The sequence below is a fragment of the Bos taurus genome, chromosome 23 (assembly GCF_002263795.3).
Source record: "Bos taurus isolate L1 Dominette 01449 registration number 42190680 breed Hereford chromosome 23, ARS-UCD2.0, whole genome shotgun sequence".
NCBI classification, from domain to species: Eukaryota; Metazoa; Chordata; class Mammalia; order Artiodactyla; family Bovidae; genus Bos; species Bos taurus.
This window is the reverse complement of record NC_037350.1, coordinates 12,494,150-12,520,200: the sequence shown is the minus strand read 5'-3', so window position 1 is coordinate 12,520,200 and position 26,051 is coordinate 12,494,150. Positions and strand designations below refer to the sequence as shown.

At 40.2% G+C, this 26,051-nt stretch overlaps 1 protein-coding gene across 1 annotated transcript; it reads left to right on the top strand.

Moving 5' to 3' along the window:
- The first annotated feature begins 284 nt into the window (after positions 1-284).
- GLO1 (glyoxalase I) lies at positions 285-26,047 on the top strand. Its single transcript, NM_001083496.1, has 6 exons — positions 285-412; positions 16,698-16,780; positions 19,392-19,532; positions 20,356-20,423; positions 21,325-21,414; positions 24,585-26,047. The coding sequence occupies exons 1-6, from the start codon at positions 329-331 to the stop codon at positions 24,671-24,673; spliced, it is 555 nt and encodes a 184-aa protein (NP_001076965.1). The 5' UTR covers positions 285-328; the 3' UTR covers positions 24,674-26,047.
- The last annotated feature ends 4 nt before the right edge of the window (positions 26,048-26,051 follow it).

Here is a 26,051-nt window from a genome sequence, read left to right as displayed (position 1 = left end):
TTATCAAGCGACATAGAGAAACCGCACTTTCTTCGGGCCGATTTGGGTTTGGTTTTTTTTTTTTTTTTTAAGACCACACGCAGGCCTCCACCATACGCAAAGCACCTTGGGAATTGTAGTCTTGGGCGTAGAGCGCTGTGGGCGGAGGAACTGGGACCCAATCAGCAGAAAGCCAACTTCCTTTCCAGCAAGCGAGTGGCTGGAAGTCAGCGGCGCCCGCCCCTGGGCGCAGTCGCGCCGGCGCTGGTGAAAAGCGCTTAGGAGCCGGCGGAGTGTGGGTACGTCTTGCATTCCCGGGGACAGTCGTCCGTGATACAGCAGTGCGGCCATGGCAGAACCACAGCCCGCGTCCGGCGGCCTCACCGACGAGGCTGCCCTCAGCTGTTGCTCCGACCCGGACCCCAGCACCAAGGTGGGCACAGAACCTAATTTTCCCGAGTCGGGGCCCCCTCTGCGTGGCGCGGCTGGGGCCCCCAGAGGGAGCAGTTCCCGGGCTCAACGAGGCCCGGCTTGGGCTGGATGATTCGAACTCTGGACTTGAACCTCATCCGGCCACCGCTGCCCTTCCGCCCGCCTTGGACGGATCGGAGTGGGCTGTCCCAACAGGAGATCAGAGAAAGCATCCGTTTCTTTTAAGTTGTTTGAAAGACTGTGACCCTGCTTGCTCTACCTTGTTTGACTTGGGACAGTTACCTGAAACGTTGGCTCAGTCAGGATCAGAGTCCTTGTCTGTGGGTTGTGAGTGTTCCCCAGGTCAATAGCCCTGGCGGGTAAGAGCAGTTTCAGAACTCAAGTCTTGGTCGAAAGTTTCTACGTGCCGCCGGATCCTCCCAGCCTGGATGATTTTTCTTTATTTTTTCTTTTAAAAAAATTATTTATTTTTATCGATTTGCGGCGTGTCTTAGATGTGGCAGGCGAACTCCTAGTTGTGGCGTGTGGGATCTAGTTCTCTGACAAGGGATCCATTGGGAGCTTCTTATGTTGAGAGTGCAGAATCTTAGCCACTGGACCACCAGGGAAGACCCTGTCATTTTTCTGTAACTGCCCTGGCCCCGGGTTTAACTCCTCCAAACCAATCTGATGGCTCCTGACTTTAACCGCGCCCAGAATTTCGCTTTAGGTTGGCCTTTACAGTTGTTAACAGCTTTACTCCTCTGCTTGGGCTTAGTGCCCCATGGGAGGAATGTTAGAATCCTGGAGCTTAGGTCCAAAGAGAATCATGGAAATTCCTTCACTGATCCTCTTATTGCAGCTGAGACCCATTGAGAGGAATAACTGGTTGCATAGGAAGGCTTTTCAGCTTGCTTAACGTGTTTGTACTGAGAGTCAGTTGTAACTCACTCAGGTGTGGTGCCTACAGGCCTTATCAAGTTCAGACAGGGCAGCCACTCCGGGGTTTGCTCCAGCATACTCAACACTGTCTGCAAATGCCTTTGTATGCATTCATTTGACTGGATAAGCTCTAATTCCTTGAAGATTGAGTGTGTGCTTTGTACAGACCTTTAAGACCAGTTGCTGACTTTATTCCCTGCTTGCTTTTTACATTCAGGGTGAAGAGTCAAACACTTCTAATTGCTAAAGCCTTTGACTACCACCTGATAATACTTAGCTTAGGAAAAATGTTAGTCACTGCAAGACTAAGGGGGAAGAAATAAATATATACATTTCCTCTCACACTTATCTTATTTTTACACTCTTTAATGTTAAATACCTTGTTATTTCACATAATACCGATTGAGTTATTCAGTGTAAATTAATTTCCCAGATAATTGGACATTTTATATACTGGACTATTAAAAAAAAAAGATTCCAAAGAGAGCTTGATGAAATTGATTGAATACAATCCCTGTGATCTTAATTTATGCATTCTTAATTTAAGTAGATTTCTCTTGATTTGAAGGAATTATTTTTGGGAATTAGTCATTTTCGCTCTTGAGGTGCCATATGGGGGACATAAAATGGACTGTGTAATAGTACTAGTAGCTGGTATGTGTGGAGTTGTGCCAGACCCTGGTTTGTTAAGTGCGTGTGCTTAGTTGCTCAGTCCTGTCCAACTCTTTGAGACCCCATGGACTGTAGCCCACCAGACTCCTCTGTCCATGGGATTCTCAAGGCAAGAATACTGGAGTGGATTGCCATTCCTTCTCCATTGTTAAGTACATTACTTCATTTAATCCTCACAACTGTGCGAGGAAGCATACTCATTTCCATGTTACATATAAGTAGACAATGGCACAGTGGTGCTGAGTAATTTGCCTAGGGAGAGCCCACACTCTAGTCTCCACCCTGTTCTGCTTCTAGATACTGACTATAGTGTTTTGAAACTTGACTCAAAGAAGGCGTAAATTCAATGATCATTGATCATCTGATATATGTAAAGAGCATGATAGGTACCTTGGGGGATATTGAAATAAACAAAAAAGTGAAGTTCCTTCCTGCACCAAACATACACCAACTATAACATAAGGTGGAACTGGGATTATATATATTGGAATTATAAAGCACTGTGGGAGCACAGAAGATAGAGATTTTAAAGGGTGGCATCTCTTGTTGTTCAGTCACCAAGTCGTGTCTGACTCTTTCTGACCCCATGGACTACTGCACACCAGGCTTCCTTATCCTCTGCTATCTCCCAGAGTTTGCCCAAATTCATGTCCATTAAGTTGTTGATGCTATCTAGTTATCTTATCCTCTGCCACACACTTCTCCTTTGCATTCAGTCTTTCCCAGCATCAAGGTCTTTTCCAGAGTCAGCTCCTCCCATCACGTGGCCAAAGTATTGGAGCATGAGCTTCAGCATTAATCCTTCCAATGAATATTCAGGATTGGTTTCCTTTAGCACTGACTGATTTGATCTCCTTGCTGTCCAAGGAACTCTCATGTCTTCTCCAGCACCACAGTTTGAAAACATCAATTCTTCAACACTCAGCCTTCTTTATAGTCCAACTCTCACAGCCTTATGTGACTACTATGGAAAAACCACAGCTTTGACTATACAGAACTTTGTTGGCAAAGTGATGTCTCTGCTATTTAATATGATATCTAGGTTTGTGGCACTAGTGGCAAAGAACCCACCTGCCAGTGCAGGAATCATAAAAAGACACAGGTTCATTCCCTGGGTCGGGAAGGTGCCCTGCAGAAGGGCATGGCATCCCACTCCAGTATTCTTGCCTGGAGAATCCCATGGACAGAGGAGCCTGGCGGGCTACTGTCCATAGGGTTGTAAAGAGTTGGACATGTTGAAGTGACTTAGCATGCATTAGGTTTGTCATAGCTTTCCTTCCAAGGAAATGTCTTAATTTCATGGCTGCAGTCACTGTCCAGAGTGATTTTGGAGCCCAAGAAAATAAAATCTGTCACTGCTTCCACTTTGTCACCTTCTATTTGCCGAGAAGTAAGAAAGCTGATTGCCGAAGATTTGATGCTTTTGAACTGTGGTATTGGACAAGACTCTTGAGAGTCCCTTGGACTGCAAGGAGATCCAACCAGTCCATTCTAAAGGAGATCAGCCCTGGGTGTTCTTTGGAAGGAATGATGCTAAAGCTGAAACTCCAGTACTTTGGCCACCTCATGCAGAGTTGACTCATTGGAAAAGACTCTGATGCTGGGAGGGATTGGGGGCAGGAGGAGAAGGGGACGACAGAGGATGAGATGGCTGGATGGCATCACCGACTCGATGGACGTGAGTCTGAGTGAACTCCGGGAGTTGGTGATGGACAGGGAGGTCTGGCGTGCTGTGATTCATGGGGTCACAAAGAGTCGGACACGACTGAGTGACTGAACTGAACTGAACTGATGGGACCAGATGCCATAATGTTAGTTTTTGAACGTTGAGTTTCAAGCCAGCTTTTTCACTCTCCTCTTTTTCATCCTCATCAAGAAGTTCTTTAGTTCTTTTTCACTTTCTGCCACTAGAATGGTATCATCTGCATATCTGAGTTTGTTAATATTTCTCCCAGCAATCTTGATTCCAACTTGGGATTCATCTATCCTGGCATTTGACATGATGTTCTGCATATAAGTTAACGAGGCAGAGTGACAACATACAGCCTTGTTGTACTCCTTTCCCAATTTGGAACCAGTCTGTTGTTCCATGTCCCATTCTAACTGTTGCTTCTTGACCCACACACGGGTTCCCCAGGAGTCAGGTAAGGTGGTCTGGTATTTCCATCTCTAAGAATTTTCCACAGATTTTTGTGATCCACATAGTGAAAGGCTTCAGTATAGTCAATGAAGCAGAAGTGGATGGATTTTTTTTTTTGAATTCTCTTGCTTTTTCCATGATCCAACGATTGTTGGCAATTTGATCTCTGGTTTCTCTGCCTTTTCTAAACCCAGCTGGTACATCTCAGAGTTCTTGGGGGTACTGCTTAATCCTATCTTGAAGGATTTTGAGCATAACTTTGCTAGCATGTGAAATGAGCGCAATTGTATGGTGGTTTGAACATTCTTTGGCATTGCCCTTCTTGGGGATTGGAATGAAAACTCACCTTTTCCAGTTCTGTGGCCACTGCTGAGTTTTCCAGATTTGCTGACATTTTGAGTGCATCATTTTAACAGCATCATCTTTTCGGATTTGTAATAGCTCAGCTAGAGTTCCACTGCTGCCACCTGCTTTGTTTGTTATATGCCTCCTAAGGCCCACTTGACTTCACACTCTGGGATGTCATGCTGCAGGTCAGTAGCGTCTATAGTATGATATGTAATCAGAGTATTTGGAGGCTGAAGACCTATGTTTGAATCCCTAATTCTATCATTGGCCATAATGATCTTAGCAGGACACTTGGGCCGAGTTTGTAAAAGCAGCTGCTATAAGGATAAAATGTATCTATGATCTCTAAACTATGAAAAGCAATACAATTCAAGGTTGTATTTTAACTGTGGATATCAGGGAGTGAGTCAAGAAGAAGGTGGGGGTGAGCCTAGACCTTGAAAGATAGATGGGATCCCAACATCACATAGGAGATGGTTGCATGGGAAGGCTTCTAGGTGGAGGAGACATCTGAGCAAAACTGTGGTGAGGTGGCAGAAAGATGCAGTGTGAAACGTGTTCTGGAGAAATGAGTTATGTGTTTTTGGTTCAAGTTATTTAAGCAGTGGTAGAGAAGACTGCAATGGTAGGTTGAAGCCAGATCTTGGAGAGAGCCTGGAGTGTCACTTCTAAGAAAATTGGATTTCATGTAGTTAATGGGGAACCACTGAGGGATTCAAATCATTTTATAGAATAGATTGGAGAGATCTAAGCCTAGAGATGATGAGGACACCTAAAAGGTGAGAAAAGTGATGAGGACCTGGTTTGGAAAGGAGAAAGTGGTAGAAGGTCAACTTGTTTGTTGATCATTTGCATCTTTGTCATAGAGGCAGATCAAAGAATATACAGCTACACCACATCCCGGGCAGACTTACTAACTTGCTTCAAAAAGCCAATGCTGCTATCCCCAAATAGTGATCTCCTGACATTCTGTTTACTGTCTCTGTCAGTCCTCTTTGATACAGTTACTTGATGTCCCTTCCCATCTGAGTGGTAGATGAGGAGGTCAGGGAATACTTTTAGTGTTGGTGACTCTTCAGTTTAGTTCAGTCGCTCAGTCATTTCCGACTCTTTGCGACCCCATAGACTGCAGCATGCCAGGCCTCCCTGTCCATCACCAACTCCCGAAGTTTACTCAAACTCATGTCCATTGAGTCAGTGATGCCATCCAACCATCTCATCCTCTGTCATTCCCTTGTTTTCCCGCCTTCAATCTTACCCAGCATCAGGGTCTTTTCCAATGAATCAGTTCTTTTTATCAGATGGCCAAAGTATTGGAGTTTCAGCTTCAACATCAGTCCTTCCAATGAATATTCAGGACTGATTTCCTTAGGATGGACTGGTTGGATCTCCTTACAGTCCAAGGGACTCTCAAGAGTATACTCCAGCACCACAGTTAGAAAGCATCAGTTCTTCGGTGCTCCGCTTTCTATATAGTCCAACTCTCAAATCCATACATGACTAATGGAAAAACCATAGCTTTGACTAGACAGACCTTTGTTGGCAAAGTAATGGCTCTGCTTTTTACTATGCTGTCTAGGTTGGTCATAGCTTTTTTTCCAAGGAGCAAGCGTCTTTTAATTTCATGGCTGCAGTCACCATCTGCAGTGATTTTGGAGCCCCCCAAAATAAAGTCTCTCATTGTTTCCATTGTTTCCCCATCTATTTGCCATGAAGTGGTGGGACCGGATGCCATGATCTTGGTTTCCTGAATGTTGAATTTTAAGCTAACTTTTTCACTCTCCTCTTTCACTTTCACCAAGAGGCTCTTTAGTTCTTCTTCACTTTCTGCCATAAGGGTGGTGTCATCCGTATACCTGAGGTTATTGATATTTCTCCTGGCAGTCTTGATTCCAGCTTGTGCTTTATCCAGCCCAGCATTTCTCATGATGTATTCTGCATATAAAGTTAAATAAGCAGGATGACAATATACAGCCTTGACGTACTCCTTTCCTGATTTGGAACCAGTCTGTTGTTCCATGTCCAGTTCTAACTGTTGCTTCCTGACCTGCATACAGATTTCTCAAGAGGCAGGTCAGGTGGTCTGGTATTCCTATCTCTTTAAGAGTTTTCCAGTTTGTTGTGATCCACACAGTCAAAGACTTTGGCCTAGTCAATAAAGCAAAAGTAGATGTTTTTCTGGAACTCTTGTTGCTTTTTCGATGATCCAACGGATGTTGGCAATTTGATCTCTGGTTCCTCTGCCTTTTCTAAATCCAACTTGAACATCAGGAAGTTCACGGTTCATGTAGTGTTGAAGCCTGACTTGGAGAATTTTGAGCATTGCTTTACTAGCATGTGAGATGAGTGCAATTGTGCAGTAGTTTGAGCATTCTTTGGCATTGCCTTTCTTTTGGATTGGAATGAAAACTGACCTTTTCTAGTCCTGTGGCCACTGCTGAGTTTTCCAAATTTGCTGGCATATTGAGTGCAGCACTTTGACAGCATCATCTTTTAGGATTTGAAATAGCTCAAAAGAAATTCCATCACCTCCACTAGCTTTGTTTGTAGTGATGCTTCCTAAGGCCCACTTGACTTTGCAATCCAGGATGTCTGGCTCTAGGTGAGTGATCATACCATCATGATTATCTGAGTCATGAAGATCTTTTTTGCATAGTTTGTATTCTTGCCACCTCTTCTTAATATCTTCTGCTTCTGTTAGGTCCATACCATTTCTGTTCTTTATTGAGCCCATCTTTGCATGAAATGTGTCCTTTGTATCTCTAATTCTCTTGAAGAGATCTCTAGTCTTTCCCACTCTATTGTTTTCCTCTGTTTCTTTGCATTGATCACTGAGGAAGGCTTGCTTATGTCTCCTTGCTATTCTTTAGAACTCAGCACTCAAATGGGTATATCTTTCCTTTTCTCCTTTGCCTTTTGCTTCTCTTCTTTTCACAGCTATTTGTAACACACCCTCAGACAGCCACTTTGCCTTTTTTGCTTTTCTTTTTCTTGGGGATGGTCTTTATCCCTGTCTCCTGTACAATGTCATGAACCTCCGTCCATAGTTCTTCAGGCACTCTGCCTATCAGATCTAATCCCTTGAATCTATTTGTCACTTCCACTGTATAATCTTAAGGGCTTTGATTTAGGTCATACCTGAATGGTCTAGTGGTTTTGCCTACTTTCTTTAAGTCTGAATTTTGCAATAAGGAGTTCATGATCTGAGCCACAGTCAGCTCCTGGTCTTGTTTTTGCTGACTGTATAGAGCTTCTCCATCTTTGGCTGCAAAGAATTTAATCAATCTGATTTCGGTATTGACCGTCTGGGGATGTCCATGTGTAGAGTCTTCTCTTGTGTTGTTGGAAGAGCGTGTTTGCTATGACCAGTGCTTTCTCTTGGCAAAACTTTATTAGCCTTTGCCCTGCTTCATTCTGTACTCCAAGGCCAAATTTGCCTGTTACTCCAGGTAGCTCTTGACTTCCTACTTTTTCATTCTAGTCCCCTAGTCCCCTATAATGAAAAGGATACCTTTTTTGGGTGTTAGTTCTAGAAGGTCTTGTAGGTCTTCATAGAACTGTTCAACTTCAGCTTCTTCAGCATTACTGGTCGGGGCATAAACTTGGATTACTGTGATATTAAATGGTTTGCTTTGGAAACGAACAGAGATCATTCTGTCATTTTTGAGATTGCATCCAAGTACTGCATTTCAGACTGTTTGTTGACTGTGATGGCTACTCCATTTCTTCTAAGGGATTCTTGCCCACATAATCTCCTGTTTGACCACTTCCAATTTACCATGTTTCATGGACCTAAAATTCCAGGTTCCTATGCGATATTGTTCTTTACAGCATTGGACTTTACTTCCATCACCAGTCATATCCTCAACTGGGTGTTGTGTTTGCTTTGGTTCTGTCTCTTCATTCTTTCTGGAGTTATTTCTCCCTTGATCTCCAGTGGCATATTGGGCACCTGCCAACCTGGAGAGTTCATCTTTCAGTGTCCGAACTTTTTGCTTTTTCTTACTGTTCATGGGGTTCTTTAGACAAGCATACTGGTGACATTTATGTTGGGTTTTACCGAATACAAAGGAGGTAGCTAGGTAGAATTGGGTGCAGGGATTGAGGGAAGAAAAATGGAAAGGAAAGAATAAGGACAGTGGCTAGATGGATGAATGACTTTTCTCAGCAGAGAGAACTGTAGTTTATATAAAAGCACAGTGAAAATAGAGAACCGATGCAGGGACTTGCAAGTATACAATGAGACTGAAGTTATAAGGCAGTGGAGTTAATGGTGAGGTACACAAAGCAGTCACTGGGATTCTCAGAGAAAATATGAACATTCCCACTTGGTTCGTTTTTCTCATCCTGCGAAGATTTTTGTTTGGCAAATACATTTTTAATATATTTGGTTTTTTTAGTATATTTCTGTGTATAATTTTAAAAAGATATATATATATATACACACACACACTTATGGTGGGTGCATGCTCTTTTTTTTTTTAAACTGCTAAGAGTATGAAATCAGAACCATTTAAGATGACCAGTTTAGTGGAGTAATGACAAAAGATGAAGTTAGAGAAGTATGCAACAACTGTATGCGCTTGCTTTGGGGATTTTCTTCTTAAAGCTGTAAGGCACCATTGAAATTCTGATCTTTAACCCAGAAATGACACAACTGGGTTTTTATTATAGAAAGCTCAGTCTGGTAGCGTTCTCAGAATTCTGGATTGCATCACTCTGGATTGCATTTGGGTTTGAACTGTGGTGTTGGAGAAGACTCTTGAGAGTCCCTTGGACTGCAAGGAGATCCCACCAGTCCATTCTGAAGGCGATCAACCCAGGGATTTCCTCGGAAGGACTGATGCTAAAGCTGAAACTCCAGTCCTTTGGCCACCTCATGCAAAGAGTTGACTCATTGGAAAAGACTCTGATGCTGGGAGGGATTGGGGGCAGGAGGAGAAGGGGACGACAGAGGATGAGATGGCTGGATGGCATCACTGACTCAATGGACGTGAGTCTGAGTGAACTCCGGGAGTTGGTGATGGACAGGGAGGCCTGGCGTGCTGCGATTCATGGGGTCGCAAAGAGTCGGACACGACTGAGCGACTGAACTGAACTGAAGCTCACAAGAAGCAGACAGACCTGGGAGGCTTCTTTTTTTTTTTTTTTTTTTTAATGTGGATCACTTTCAAAGTCTATTGATTTTGTTACAATGTTGCTTCTGTGTTTATGTTTTGGTTCTTTTGGCGGCAAGGCTTGTGGGGTCCTAGCTTCCCACCCAGGAATCAAACCGCACCACCTGCACTGGAAAGCCAGCTCCTGACCAACGTGACCAGCAGGGAAGCCCTCCAGGGAGGTTTGGACACTCGCTCAGGCAGGAAGTAGTGAAGACATGAGCAAGGTAGTAGTGATCATTGGAGAGGCAAGGACAAAGATTCCAGAGGGACTTGAGCAGTCAGGTTGATCCAATCCAACGCTTGGATTGGGTTACAGAAGGAGTGGCAGAAAGAAACTAGGAACTAGGAAGATTTGTCCATATGTCTGACTTGGGCTAACAAGGGATTCTAGAGACATTCCCTGAGGGGGATGTATTAATAGTAGGAGTGTTTATCTGGGCTGTGATTAATTTGATATTTGACTCAGGTGGAAATGAGTAGACAGATGGAGATGTAAATCCAGAGCTGAGGTTAGAGGTATGGGCTGGGGAATACAGACTTGGGAATCAAAAGCAATAGTTGGTAGTACAAATTCTGGGATATATTTTATAATAATAACAACAAGAGCAATAGTAAGTAGAGTAACTTACTCTGAGACAGTACTCTGCTAAGCACTTACATGCATTTTCCCATTTATTTTCCAACTCAGCCCTAAGAGCTGAAAACCATTATTATTTCCATTCTAAACATGTGAAAACTGATGTTCAAGAAAAGTAATGATTTACTCAGGGTAACAGAGAGAGCCAGCATTTGAATCACATTGCCTCTGAAGAATTATTAATATTTCTTTCCTACTTGTGTATGTTTTTCTCCCTTTGCATGAGATTTGAAAGGCCTCATGATACTGAGGGCTTCCAGGATATTCCTGTTTCTTTTATTTGTTGTAAGAGTAGTCGGGTGCAGGTATGTTTACAAATACCATAGGTAATTTTTAAAATAAAACTAATTTCCTTTGTGTCTCCTACCTGTTTTTGTCTTCCTTATTTATAGGTCAAGTATACTTGCAGTATGTTGTTAGCTGTTGAGTGGGAAGAAGGAAAGAACCACATGAAATCGATTTAGATAGGACAATAAGTGTAGAGGAAGTGGCTGAATTATTTTCTGGAACAACTGTTATTCTCTGACATAGGTTGAATCAGAGAAGTAATAGTAGGAAAAAGATAGTAAAAAAAAAAATGTATCATAGCATAGTATATCAACCATGTGCTCCAGCTGTCACATAGTAAATAGTCTTCCCCTCAAATACACTTCTTTTTCCAAAATGAACTTTCACAGAAGGCAATTGCAATTTTTTTTTTAAGTCAGGAAAAAGCAAAACTTTATCCATTTCTAATTCATAGGAGATGTGACACCTAGGGGTTAAAAAGTTAGGCTTTTTTTCCTTGATAAGAATCTGACCTTTAGTTATCTCTAGCTCTCTTTCCTCGGAGAAGGCAATGGCACCCCACTCCAGTACTCTTGCCTGGAAAATCATATGGACGGAGGAGCCTGGTAGGCTCCAGTCCATGGGGTTGCTAAGAGTCGGAAATGACTAAGCGACTTCACTTTGACTTTTCACTTTTATGCATTGGAGAAGGAAATGGCAACCCACTCCAGTGTTCTTGCCTGGAGAATCCCAGGGACGGGGGAGCCTGGTGGGCTGCCATCTATGGGGTCGCACAGAGTCGGACATGACTGAAGCGACTTAGCAGCAGCAGCAGCAGCAGCAGCAGCAGCTCTCTTTCCTACGAAAATGCTATTTGCTACTTGGCAATATTGCTTTCAGTAGAAATAACTTGACTGGAAGGTTGCATCTGCAAAGGGAGAATTATAAATATCTAATATAGCTTTGGGTATGCCTGAATTCAGTGACTCTTATCACTGTCCCATGTGAAAATTCTGAAAGCTGTGCCTGTGGAGTTGCTACTAGAGATAGTGGTACACAGGGCTTCGACACCAGGGTGATCCTGCCCTAACGTGGATCTTCTCCCTGCACCCGAGCTGTATAGATTCTTTTCCAAACTCTTGCTGAAGAGAGACACCTAACACCACTCTGTTGGTAAACTGTGTTTTTCTGACGGATAGCCTCCTAGCCTATAGTTGTCTTGTGACTCTGAATGCTTAGTTGAACCTGAAGAAGACCTTTTGCTGGGGGTAATGCATCACATTTGAAAATTCATTGGGAGAGAGAGTTGATAGGCTCCATGGAGAGTTGGCCTCACTGTTATTAAGACGAGAACACACAGTTCAGACAAGTATAAAAATTTCTGAAAGTTTAGCTAATGCAAGATTGAAACTTTTATCCTGAGGTTGCACCTATTCAGTCACATCTTCAGGATCCACTTCTAATTTTAGTTCTCTTGTTATTTCCACCACATCTGCAGTTATTTCCTCCACTGCAGCCTTGAACTTCTCAAAGTCATCCGTGAGGGTTGCAATCAGCTTCTTCCAAACTCCTATTAATGTTGATACTGTGACCTCTTCCCATGAATCATGAATGTTCCAAATGGTATCTAGAATGGTGAAGCCTTTCCAGAAGTTTTTCAATTTACTTTGCCCAAATTCATTAGCGGAATCATCATCTATGACAGCTATAGCCTTACAAAATATATTTCTTAAAGAATAAGTCTTGGGAATCAGAATTACTCCTTGATGTATGGACTGCAAGAATGGATATTGTGTTAGCAGGCATGGAAACAAAATTAATCTCATTGTTCACCTCCGTCAGAGCTCTTAGATGGCCAAGTGCATTTTGAATGAATGTATTAAAGGAATCTTATTTTTTTTCTGAGCAGTAAGTCTCAACTGTGGGCTTAAAATATTCAGTAAACGATGTTGTAAGCAGATACGCTATCATCCAGGCTTTATTGTTCATTTATAAAGACCACAGGCAGAGGAGATTCAGCATGATTCTTAACAACCCTAGGATTTTCAGAATGGTAATGAGCATTGGCTTCAACTTAAAGTGACTAGCTGTTTTTGCTCCTATAAGAGAATGAGCCTATCCTTTGAAGCTTCGAAGGCACTGACTTTTCTCCAATTGTGAACATCCTAGATGGCATCTTCTTCCAATAGAAAGCTGTTTCATCTACATTGAAAGTCTGTTTAGTGCAGCCACCTTCGTTCATTATCTTAGTTAGATCTTCTGGATAACTCACTGCAGCTTCTACATCAGCACTTGCTACTTTACCTTGCACTTTTATGTTATGCAACTAGCTTCTTTACTTAAACTTCATGAACCAACCACTGATAGCTTCAGACTTTGCTTCTGTAGCTTCCTCACCTCTCTCTGCCCTCTAGAATGGGAGAGAGAGCCTTCTCTGGATGAGGCTTTGGCTTGAAGGAATGTTGACTGGTTTGATCTTCTATCCAGATCTCTAAAACTTTCTCCATATCAGGAATAAGGCTGTTTTACTTTCTTATCATTTGTGTATTCACCGGAGTGCACTATTAACTTCGTTAAAGAGCTTTTTCTTTGTCTTCACAACTTGGCTAACTTGGTGCAGGAGGCCTAGCTTTCAGTCTGTCTTAGGTTTTGAAACACCTTCCTCGCTCAGCTTAATCATTTCTAGCTTTTGATTTAAAATACGAGACATGGAATTCTTCCTTTCATTTGAACTCTTAGAGACCATTGCACAGTTATTAATTGATCTAATTTCAGTATTGTGTCTCAGGGAATAGGGAAGCCTGAGGATGGGGAGAGAGATGGGGCAGTGGTCTGTCAGTGGAGTAGTCAGAACACACACAATGTTTTTCAATTAAGTTTGTCATCTAATGTGGATGTGGTTCATGGCACCCCAAAACAATCACAATAATAGCATCAAAGATCATTGATCACAGATCATCATAACAAATGTAATGAAAAGTTTGAAGTATTGTGAGAATTACCAAAATGTGATCAGGGATACAAAGTGAGCAAATGCTGTTGGAAAAGTATCACTGATAGACTTGTTGGACACAGGATTGTTGCAGACCTTCAATTTGGGGGAAAAAAACAACCAGTATCTGTGAACTACAACAAAGTGATGTGCAATGAAACAAGATATGCTTATATAAAACAAAAATAGGAAGACTCTGCAAAGCAGAGAGAAGAAGGCAGACTGGGTAGGGACTTTGAAACCCTAGGAACCTCATGGCAGTAAGTTTCCTGGGTTTTCTCTCTGCCTCATATAGCCCAGACTTAGAGCTAAAGGCTTAGTGATCTGGAAATGCCAATGGATGCACACACAAAAAAGCCGAATGAATGCTTACTTTCTCTACCCACAGGACCAGGAAATACACAGTATTTCCTGATAAGTCAGAAAACTTTTAGACAACAAGTGCTCTACTACAACCAAATCCCATAGAGAAAACAGTGGCCTCAGCCACACCTGTGCCAGCAGAGGCTGAGTGGGGAGTTTAGTCTTCCAGCCAACTGGCTATAATAAGGTGCTCAACCTCCCTGTGCTACGGTAGCATCAGAGAAGACTAGGGAGCGATGATTTCGTCTTGCCAGGCAGTAACAGTCTTTCCCCTCGTGCTGTTATCAGTGGAGAAACACGGAAAACCTAGCATTCTGCCCCGGCCCAGCAGTGGAAATATTTTAAGACAGTTATAAATCAGAGAGAGGAAAGGGATATAAGGAGAGATAAGGTTTCTACACTTCACTCAAACCATTTTATGATGATGCCAAATGCTGTGTAAGTTACAACTGATATAGATCAGTGGAAAAGAGTAGAACCCAGAAATAAACTCACTAATAAAAACCCAACAATTTTTCACAGAGATGCAAAAGTAATTCAGTGGAGAAAGGATAGATTTTTTGAACAAATAGTGCTGGAGCCATTGGACATTCGTAAAAAGTGAAGCCCTACGTTCATGTCTTATACCAAAAAAAAAAAAATCTTATACCTTGATCCTTTGGTTCATTCCCGGCTCTGCTTTTTATAGTTTTGTCAGGATTATATTGTAGGCACATAATACATGTACTAGAAACATCCCTGATTGGACCTTTAACGTTTTTGCACAGTAGTTTTAAATTAATTAAATTTGGAAATTGGCCTCTCCCACTCCTGCAAAAGACTGATTATTTCTATTATTCTTTCTTTTTGTAAGGCAGAGGAGCAAATCTTTGTTGCTTAGCAGTTAACCGAGAAAGCCTGAAACTTTTTGAGCATAAAAGACATCTTTTACTGTTCTGAATTTAGAGCATAATAAGGGAAAGACATCCCTGGGGGCTCAGTTGTAAAGAATCCACCTGCAATGCAGGCAATGAGGATTCTATCCCCAAGTTGGGAAGATCCCCTGGAGAAGGAGATGGCAACCCACTCTAGTATTCTTGCCTGGGAAATCCCAAAGACAGAGGAGCCTGTCAGGCTGTAGTCCATGAGGCTGCAAAGGTTGGACACGACTTAGCAACTGAACACCCAAAGGGAGAGACAAAGTTAAAAACTGTCCCATGAGATAAGACATCAACTTTTAGGCACAAGTCTTTTTTTAGACACAAGATATATTTATTTCAAACAATATTTTAGAACAATAGTAATAAACAGTGATTTTTAGTAACTTTTAAAGAAACTTTTTTCCAAAATCATTTGAGTGTTTATCAGAAGTAACAGAGTGGTTTAACATTCTGTTACAGAGAGTTAACAGAATGTTTTGGTGATAAAAAGAAAACTGTTACCTGAGCATAGAATAACTAAATCATTTTATAAAAAGCAAACACTGCTTGTTTTTTTAAATACCATCCAAATAATACTTTGGCAGCAAAGGATTTATATGCCTTTACTTTTATGAATAAATCCATTAACATTGAATGTATTTGTTAATCTTTTTGCCATATATAGACTTTTTTTTAAGGTTAAATGATTTTGGAATTTATATTACTCTGTGTTTTCTTAGAAATAATGTATTTATCTTATTAAGTCTTCTCAATCAGAAAAGTGGTGTATCTTTCCATTTTCTAAACTGTTTTTGCCATCTTTATTGAGATAAAATTGACATATAACATGTATGTCATAATATCGTATGTATGTCCACATACTTCTAAAACAGCATTTTAAATGTCTTCATATATTCTATTATGCCTGTGTTAAAGCAGGAGATGCAGGTTCAATCCCTGGGTCGGGAAGATCCCCTAGAGAAGGAAATGGCAACCCACTCCAATATTTTTGCCTGGGAAAACCCATGGACAGAGTAGCCTGGTGGGCTACAGTCCATGGGATTGCAGAGAGTCTAACACGACTTCACTACTAAGCAACAACAACTAGTTTATCTAACTATTTCTTCATTGTTAGAGGCAGTTTAGCAAGGTGGTTGAAAGCAAGGACTTTGGAACCAAACTGTTTGGACTGAGGTTTTTTTTTTCTCTGCCAGTTACTTTCTCAATAGTAAAATGGGGATGGTATAATATATACATTATATATATATATATATAATATATATATCATAAGGAGGGTTGTTATGAAGATCATATAAGTTAATTTCTGTAAATCATTTAGAACAGTATTTGGCACACAGTTACTTTGTAAATGCGGTGATGAATGTCTTTATACATAAATCTTTGTCAAAGTTTCTAATTATTTCCTTAGATAGATTTTTAGAAGGGCAATATCTTGATCAATGAGTATGAACTCTTTAGGATTCTTGAGATCCAGATTGCTGCTTAAAAAGATTTTAGGATAGAATAGAAATAGGGATAGGATAAACAGGGTTGTTGAACTTGTTTTACAGAACTTGGCACGAAATCTATAGAAAAAAAAATTTTTTAAACCCAACTCTTTGACCGAGCTACACAAATTTCAGCATAGCTTTTATGGACTGAACAGAAGCAATAATAAAGCCATGATGGACTAAGGGATTGCCATAGTGGGCTGTTGGTATCTTGTTACAGAAAGCAAAGCTAATGTTGGTAACAAGTAGTAAAAATTAAAGGTGTTTAATACATGGACAGGGAGGCCTGGCGTGCTGCAATTCATGGGGTCGCAAAGAGTCAGACACGACTGAGTGACTGAACTGAATTGAACTGAATACATACTGTTTCCCCTTAGGATTTTCTCTTGCAGCAGACCATGTTGCGAATTAAGGATCCTAAGAAGTCACTGGATTTTTATACGAGAATTCTTGGAATGACGTAAGTAAACTGTTGGTACCTGTGATGTTTAAATACATAGCTTTGCAAATATAGGCAATGTTTTCAGATCTATTTTAAAAATAGATTAAAGTTTGCTTCAAAGGTCACAAAAGTGCTTTTGGCCAGGAGTCTGGGACTAGGCTCCCAGCCAGGTTCACTGGGCAGCAAGACACCAGTGCTTGCATTTTCTCTAACTCCCTTTTCACTGAGAGCTGCCAGTTAAATCCTTAACGTGCCCAGACCATTTTGATGTTATGGCCACTCTTAGCCTCTTGTTTTCTTCAGAAAAGATATAGCTATAAAGACACATTATTTAGAAAATTTAGTGAGTTTACCTAAAGTTGACCATCTGTCCCATTTTATAGGATATGTTCTCTTTTTCCAAATAAGTAATATTCACTGATTTGATACCTTTAACATATTTGCTTTTCTTGATTTGTTTCCCTAAATAATATGAGGGTTTTTATTTATTTCTGGTAGTATAGAGAGTAAAATAATCTTTAATTTACTGCCTAGATAACCTTCATTGACATTAAGAGAAAACGTCAAGTAATACAGTATATGTCTATATTTAGAAAATCTGACTGCTTCCGAGAAATACAAAGTGAAAAATGACAGCCTCCCTCTCCTAGTTCTCTTCAAAGATAACGGCTGTTAACAGTTTCTTGTCATTCTTTCCAGAAAAAGTGGTTTTGCGCATAGCTCAGTCAGTAAAGATTCTGCCTGCAATGCAGGAGACCTGGGTTGGATTCCTGGGTTGGGAAGATCCCCTGGAGAAGGAAATGGCAACCCACTCCAGTGTACTTGCCTGGAGAATCCCATGGAAAGAGGAGCCTGGCAGTCTGCAGTTCATGGGGTCATAAGAGTCGGACACGACTTAGCTACTAACGCACCATGACATATTTAAAGGACGTAATGAAACAAATGTATTGAACGTCTGCTATTTGCCAGGCCCTTTATATGTTCTTTCATTCAGTCTTCACAAAAGGCTTATGAAATAGCTTATATTTCCATTTTACATGGAAAGGAAGAAACCAAAGCTTAAAGGCATTAACTTACGGCACCAAATCCCACAGTGGGAACATGGCAGAGCTGGAATTTGAATCCAGGTCCAAACAACTCCAGTGTTGACACTATTTTTAAAGAGCCCCAAATAGAGTACTCAGATGGTGAAGAATCTGCCTGCAATGCAGGAGACCTGGGTTCGATCCCTGGGTTGGGAAGATCCCCTGGAGAAGGAAATGGCAATCCATTCCAGTATTCTTTTTTTTTTTTTTTTTAAACGTATATCTTCATTTTATTTGCCTGGAGAATTTCATGGACAGAGGAGGCTGGTGGCTACAGTCCATGGGGTTGCAAAGAGTCCGACATGCCTGAGCGACTAACACAAGAGTACAGCTTGATGTTCTAGTGAAAGATAATGCTGTGCTGAGAAGAGCAGTGTAAAACACGTTCAAATGCTCCATTTGACTGGTCTGTAAGAGCTTAGGCAGTCTGCTTTGGTAGGTGCAGAGCGAGTTTTTTGTGATTGGAGTATTTGAATTGTATGACACTTCATCATAAACATGTTTGAGTAAGAGCTATTTGTGATGAGTCAGTGGGTAGATCTTAGTGGGCTAAGGCATATTACATAGCAGTAATAAGTAGAAGATTTGGAACAGAACTCTAGAAACTTTTTATTTGCTATGCTTCAGTCATTCCCTCTTATTGGTGTTGAATGAAGTCATTTTTGAGCATTTAATCCTCCGTAATCTAAAGAAAACTATACTGTGTGTATCCTCATTTCACCCTACTCCTTGCGAAATAACGTCACACTCTAAGTTCATTTTAGAAGCCACAGCTTTGTTGAATCTTCTTCAGAACCTCAGGATGCGGAATTCGTGCACTTCCTCTCACAGTCTCTCCTTTTCCACTGCTCTTTTCAACCTACAAAAGAAACTTAAGTCTTCTCTATTGTAGGATAATTGTCGCTCTCTGCTCTCTTGCGGTCCATCCCATCATTAGGACTGTCTGTACAGATAGATCCCACTTGCTCACCTCCCATTCTCCAGCCTCTGCTGTGCGTGCTGGTGAAACTGCCCTCACAGGACCTTTCTGTATCTACTCACTTCTCCTCAAACTTAATCCTGTCTGACCTTTCTGCAGTATTTGGTACTGTCAACCACTTTATTATGGACATTCATGTCTTCTGTGCTGTTAATCTGCCCTCTCTTAACACCTGTCCTCACCTTATCTTCCTAGGAGTTTTGGCACAGTAACTGAATGCCATATATCCTAAAGGTGTGAGACATTATATTTTCCACTGAAAAACAAAATTTTCTTTTGAAGATATCTTTTGACACTTATCCAGGTATCATAAATCCAGCTAATTTTCATTGTATTTGAAGAACTGATGAATTACAAGTTTACATTTAATTTTTTTAAATTTCACTGATATTTACAGATAAGTTTTTTAATTAGACTTTTTTATTGATTTTTCCTTGCTTTTTCTATTAAAACAGCCTCACTGTGTACTGTTCTTATTCTCAGTAGAACTCGAATATCGTCATGTTGATTTTAGTATTAATCGACTTTTCTTGTAAGTTGAGTCAGGCTTGTTATTTAATTTCAGACTACTCCAGAAACTTGATTTCCCCACTATGAAATTTTCACTCTATTTCTTGGCTTATGAGGATAAAAATGACATCCCAAAAGATAAAGATGAAAAAGTAGCATGGGTATTCTCCAGAAAAGCTACACTTGAACTGACACAGTAAGTATGAGTCTTTATTTTGTTTATATATTCTACATTTTTTGGAAGCTTTTTTTTTTTTTTTAAACTTTTCCCCCTTACTTACCAGCTTAATTCAAACTGGGTCTTATCTAACCACTTTCCATTTGTAACAATATCTTTGAGTATTTTTTCATGGATCTTTATATTGTTCTTATGGTGCAAGTAGGGCAAATGAGATCATTTGCAGAGAATGTAATAATGAAATGGCAAGATGTTTGTCAAAATGTAGCTAATGAATGTTTGGATACTACAGCTGAGATTGTCATAGGCATTCTCCTTTCTGTTTTATTCTGTATGCTGTTTTTGTGCAGTCTTTAAAAATAAACAAAACAGATTTGTTTCAGGGTGTGCTATTTCATGTGTCTCCTGAATCAGAACAGCTCTGGAGTCAGACAGACCTGGCCTGAGTCTTGCCTCTGATGACAGCTCTGTGATCAAGTTATACCACCTCCCTAAGTGGCAGTCTCATTTGTAAAATGGAGATGCTCAGATCTAACCCATGCAGCTGTTTTGAGGGCTTCATGAAATATAAAGTCCATAGCACAATGAATGGTAGTTGCTATTATTATCATTTTTATTCTTATCCAGATGCCTAGTTTTATTGTCTCCTTAGTCTAGTTCATCATTCTTTGCCTGTTTGCTCTTTCTGTTGTTGAAAACTTAACGTGTACAGTAGCAGAGATTAGACCAAGTGTATTAAGTAGCATATATACATGGAAAGATTTCAAAGATTGTTGCAGCTTTCTTTTCAGAATTTCTATTCTCCAGGTCACTTAGAATTATGTTTTCTCTCCATCTGTAGCAATTGGGGCACGGAAGATGATGAGACCCAGAGTTACCACAGTGGCAATTCAGACCCTCGAGGATTTGGTATGTTTGCCTATTTGTGTGTAATACACTTTTATGGTTTTGTGATTTTGCATTGGGTACCTATTTATGATTGTAAGCAATCTAAAACATTAATTTTTAGATTTTTGTTAGTATGGCTATTTTTATTTCCACATGTAAGTTGTGTCCAACTCTTGGTGAAGCTATATACCCTGTGGAATTAGACAGAGGATTAATTCCTCTGTCTGTGGAATTCTCCAGGCAAGAATACTGGAGTGGGTAACCATTCCCTTCTCCAGGGCATCTTCCTAACCCAAGGATTGAACTTGTGTCTCCTGCATTACAGGTGGATTCTTTACCATCTGAGCCACCAGGGAATCCTAATTTTATTTAGGAATATAATTTCATCATGTCAATCTAAACTTTACACTTATTCTCTCACCATGGTTTCATTTTTCAGTCTCAGTACTGTATTTCCAGTAGACTTTTAAATTAAAGAACAAAACCAAAAATGATGGTTAATAATAATCCTAATTTCTGCTAGTATACACTTCTGCCTTAATCTAAAATCTCTCAATCAAATGCCAGGATTATCAGTTTAAATGGACTGGTATATAGTCATTATCAACAATTAGCTTATTAAGCATGAATAAATGGATATTGTTTTTTTAAGTAGGTTATTAACAGATTGAACTCTTTATGAGCAAATATTGGGCTTATGTCAAATAATTTATAATTTAGAGCAACTAATTATTATACCCAGCCACTTAGATTCTTGTTCTTTAATATTTTATAGGTTTTGAACCAACTTGATTCAGTCTGTTTACAGATGCCTTGTGTTTTGAAATTAACTAGTTTTGGAAGCCACTTGTGGCACATGGATACCCTGTTGTAATTTTTCCTTCTTTCTCTCTGCCTTGTTTTGGGGGCGGTTTTACCTAAGGTCACATTGGAATTGCTGTTCCTGATGTTCATGGTGCTTGTAAAAGATTTGAAGAACTGGGAATCAAATTTGTGAAGAAACCTGATGATGGTGAGTCTGCTACTTGTTTTCTTCAGGCCTCTCTTTAGTTCTGTGACATTTACTAAGCACTCACAGAGGGTCCTGTTGTAGTTAAACCTTTTGGTTGCAAGTGACTTTGAATCCTACTCCAACCAGCTTAAGGAAAGAGAAATGATTGGAAGCACACTGAGTTACCTTAGGAAACCGAAAGGCAAACTCGAGGGTGGCTTCACATGGGACTAATTGCAGGATCTGGAGAGCCGCCAAAGACCGAGGCCGCCTCTCCACCCCTCAACCCTGCCCATTTCTCAGTGACCACCAGCTTTTACTATCTCAGGTCTATCTAGCCACCCAAAAACTAAGTTCCTTAAAGTCTGTTTCTTCTGCTCTTAATGTAACTACAGCAAGTCTGTTCAGTTCATAATTATTTGGTTTTTCTTTTTCATCCTTTTACAACTTTGGCATGTCCTTATGATTTAGGTATGTCTCTTGACAATAGTATGTATCTGGATTTTGTTGGATTTACATGTATTATAATTATTTTATTTAGATCTATTTTTGCCATCCCATTTTATTTTTAAAATTTTTAATTTGGAATATTTCACTGTTTCATTTCCATCTTTTTTTTTTTTTTTTTTAATTCCAATTAGGAGATTTGATATCCAAAAATCATCCTCCCCAGTAAAACAAGAACTTGCTCCCTTCTACCTCCATTATCTTACTATACCCAGGCTGGGATAGTATTGATTTATTTTTCTTTTTTCTTTGGCTTGTTTTTTTAAGATAATAAATATGTAAAGGTATATATTTTTTTCTCCATATATCTCTTGCTGTAACATCTTTTGGATTTTTCTGTCCCTTTATTAAGTACCTCAACCAAAACTGCTTTCAAAGGGTTTGTGAGGCAGAACTCTTGAGGCATTCCATATACCCCAGAACCTCACCTTTATATATATATAAATGACAGTTTTGTTGTCTATAAACCTTAGGTTTATTTTCCTTCAGTCTTGAAAATACAACTCTGTTGTCTTATTTTTCCCATCCAGTGCTGCTGCTGAAAAATCTGCTGATTTGTGTTCCTTTATTTTCTTCTGTTTTGTCCTAGAAGCTTTTTATATTTGTTTTCTTTGTCCTTGACTTCCTTCTGGGGATTTCTTCAAACTGGCATACTAATTAGCTAATTTTTCCTCAGATGTATCTGTTCTTATATTCGTCTTTTGTATTCTCATCTATTGTATTATTTCACCTATTATAATTTTGATTTCTAATTTTTGCTGACTTCCTTTTATATTGCGCAGCTGGTAAAGAATCCATCTGCAGTGCAGGAGACCCCAGTTCAATTCCTGGGTCTGGAAGATCCCATGGAGAACAGATAGGCTACCCGCTCCAGTATTCTTGGGCTCCGTTGGTGGCTCAGACAGTAAAGAATATGCCTGCAGTGCAGGAGACCTGGGTTCATTTCCTGAGTTGGGAAGATCCCCTGGAGAAGGGAATGGCTACCCAGTCCAATATTCTTGCCTGGAGAATTCCATGGACAGAGGAGCCTGGAAGGCTACAGTCCATGGGGTCACAAAAAGTCGGACACGACTGAGCAACTTTCACTTCACTTCATTATAATTTTGATTTCTAATTTTTGCTGACTTTCTTTAATATTTTCTTATTCTTATTTCATATTGGTTATATTTAATATTCCTCATTGTTTTTACATATTTCAATAGTTCTTGGTCTATCAATCTCATATTTGTTCTTCAGTTAGAATTTATAATCCATTGTTTGTTTTATAGTTATATTCCTCAAATTCTTATTATTTTGGTCTCAGAGATTTGGGTGGGTTTGTTTTTATTTTTTTACTGAAACTATTAGCTATTCCAACCATCAGTTCAGTTCAGTCGCTCAGTTGTTTCTGACTCTTTGTGACCCCATGAACCGCAGCACGCCAGGCCTCCCTGTCCATTACCAACTCCAGGAGTCCACCCAAACCCATGTCCATTGAGTCGGTGATGCCATCCAACCATCTCATCCTCTGTCATCCCCTTCTCCTCCTGCCATCAGGCAATGTGAGTGGGGGAAGACCAGACCTTGGTTCTTAAAATTCCAAGTGATATCAGGGACATGTGCAGGGCAGAGAGAGAAAATAAGAGTTAAGACAAATACTTCACATTCTGTAGTCATATCCTTTTCCCCCTTTGTCCCTGATGTAGTATTTGTAGGAGACGCTCCTGGCATTGTTTTTCCCTAACTCTGGTTGTGTGGCACGTGTAACCTCTGGGAGATGAGTTGCTCCCCACCTGTTTTTCTGCCCTTACCTACCCCCGAGGACATCTGAACCAGTCGTTCGAACCTCCCGCACTGTGGGAGTAGGTGCTGAGGCCCAAGGCACTGGGAGAAGCAAGAGCCAAACTAGTAAAACTCCTTGTTTATTCTCCCACAGCCACGATGGCCTGCCTTGTGGTCTGGCCACAAGTACCCCTTCCACACAAAGTGGGTTAAAATAGTCACCACCTCACCCCTACCATTTCTCTCCCCAACTGTCACATCAGAGGCATCATACTTTTCTCCCCCCCATTTTTTATCTGTGTTCCTCTGAGGCTGATCTTGAGGAGAGGAGCCAGAGATAAAAGTCAAACTAATTCAGCATCTTGGTACCAAAATAAATTTCTGAGGTCACACTTTTTCCATTTAGGCAAACAACTCTACTCCTAGACCTGTTACCCTCTCAGTCCCAGTCATGAGGTCCTGGGAGAAAGAATCTGATTGGCACAGCTTGGGTTACACAGAATAGTGTATGACCAAGCATCTGGGTCCCTTGGCTGGCTAGATGCGCCATGCTACCGGCTCTCTTGAGCATCTGCTGTCGTTTTCCTCTTTAAAATAAGGCAGTTTCTGTGACTACTCAACTAGCTGCATGAAGTTACATTGTGCAGGTGCAGTAGTTACCTGATACCTACAAGATACAGCCAGTCCCACTGTTTATTTCAGGAGAGTTGGTTTACAGCTATGTGTAGAAGATAAAATGTGTCATTCTGAAACTCGTGCATTTGGGCCACACCAATAGATTTTTTGAAGTTAAAACTATAAACGAAATAATGTAATTAACTAAAATGTAAAATAAAATTTGAATTAATAAACATTATTTTAAATTTATATATATATATATTTTTTTAGGTCTCTCAAATAATGAAAATTATTTTGTTTTACAGGTAAAATGAAAGGCCTGGCATTTATTCAAGATCCTGATGGTTACTGGATTGAAATTTTGAATCCCAACACAATGATAACTATTATTTAGTTCTGTGAGAATGCTGATTTGAAATTTCAGTGGAGACATTGTAGAAGGTAAAACAGGAAATCATGTGATTCAAGATATTCAGATAACAGAAGCATCCAGGACTGATGGATCCTTGTCCCAACTCAGATTATTCTTAAATCTCTCTCCCTTTACTCTTTCAGCTGTTTCCCCCTAACTGTTGTTCAGTCATCCTAGTTTTAATGTAGTGCCTTGTCTTATGTCCTTGAATCTAGTTGTATAACTTTACTTTTTTAGGCAATAATTAGAACAGTTCCCTTCAGAGGCTGCATTTGCCTTCCATCTCCTGAAGAGATACAAGTCTACAAGTCTGCCTTTGAACCATCATTTAAAATATAAAAAAACACTGAACATGTTTTTGTTATGGTTACCTTCTGGGGTTTCAGTTCCTCAGAAGTAACTTTTCACAATGAGAAGTTAAAAACCCTGAACAAAAATGAAGCTTCACGTATATTTCAAATAGTATAAAGTTTATTTTACAAAAGAGAAGTGACTCTCGGGAGAAATTTAGAATCATGCTGACACAGATGCAGATAGAAATACTAATTTCTTCTTTACAGAGTACTCTGAAAGTTCAAGGACTAGCCTCTTTGGGGATGGGGAGGAGGATGGGAATATTATATACTGGTTATGCAGACACAAACTAGACTGTCACATACTTTATCTCACTTAATCCTCCACAGTGTCCTGTGAGATAGAAAGCAGACTAACATGCAAAATCAGTGAATCCAAGGCAATATAAATAGGCTCAAGTACTCAAGATCTCATCATCGTCATCACTTTTAGTATTTAGCTGTACCTCACAACATCTCCTTCATTAGTCTTCTTTGTAAAAGCCTTCAGTGAGGTTGAGCATTGCCTTCTCGGCTTTGGAGGCTTGAGTACCATGGTGAGGAAGAAGCAGTGGAGGAAGTCAGGAGCACACAGCTGCTCTGGGAATGCCCGGCCATCCCTGTGCAAGTGGTGCTTGTGTTACTTATGAAAAGCCCCTACCCCAAGGTCTTCCGCATGGCAGCGATCATGTAGGATATGTTACGTTCAGTGATAACATAACTTAGTTATCAGAAGTCAGCTCAGTGATCTTCCTTGCCATGACTGATATTTGATGGGTTTTTAAAACCAAACTGATGTTGAATATTTCTTACGGCACAGATAATAAGAACATCCAGTTTATGGCTTAACTCCATTTAGATTTTTTTTTTTTGCATGCGGACACTATTGGAAGACCTTTGGATAGGTCTTACGCTGTTAGAAGCATTTTATATTTCCTTTTTGGATGGAATGGGTTTATGTGAGCTATTTGAACAAGTGGCAATACTCAGACTGAAATAAAATAAAATTTTAGATAAGACTATGCTTA

Bases quoted from the DNA above. Each gene is read 5' to 3' on its own strand.
- GLO1 (NM_001083496.1), top strand. From the start codon at position 329: ATGGCAGAACCACAGCCCGCGTCCGGCGGCCTCACCGACGAGGCTGCC. The intron at 16,781-19,391 runs GTAAGTAAACTG...ATTTAATTTCAG, and splicing joins ACGAGAATTCTTGGAATGAC to ACTACTCCAGAAACTTGATT. The intron at 20,424-21,324 runs GTATGTTTGCCT...GTTTTACCTAAG, and splicing joins TTCAGACCCTCGAGGATTTG to GTCACATTGGAATTGCTGTT.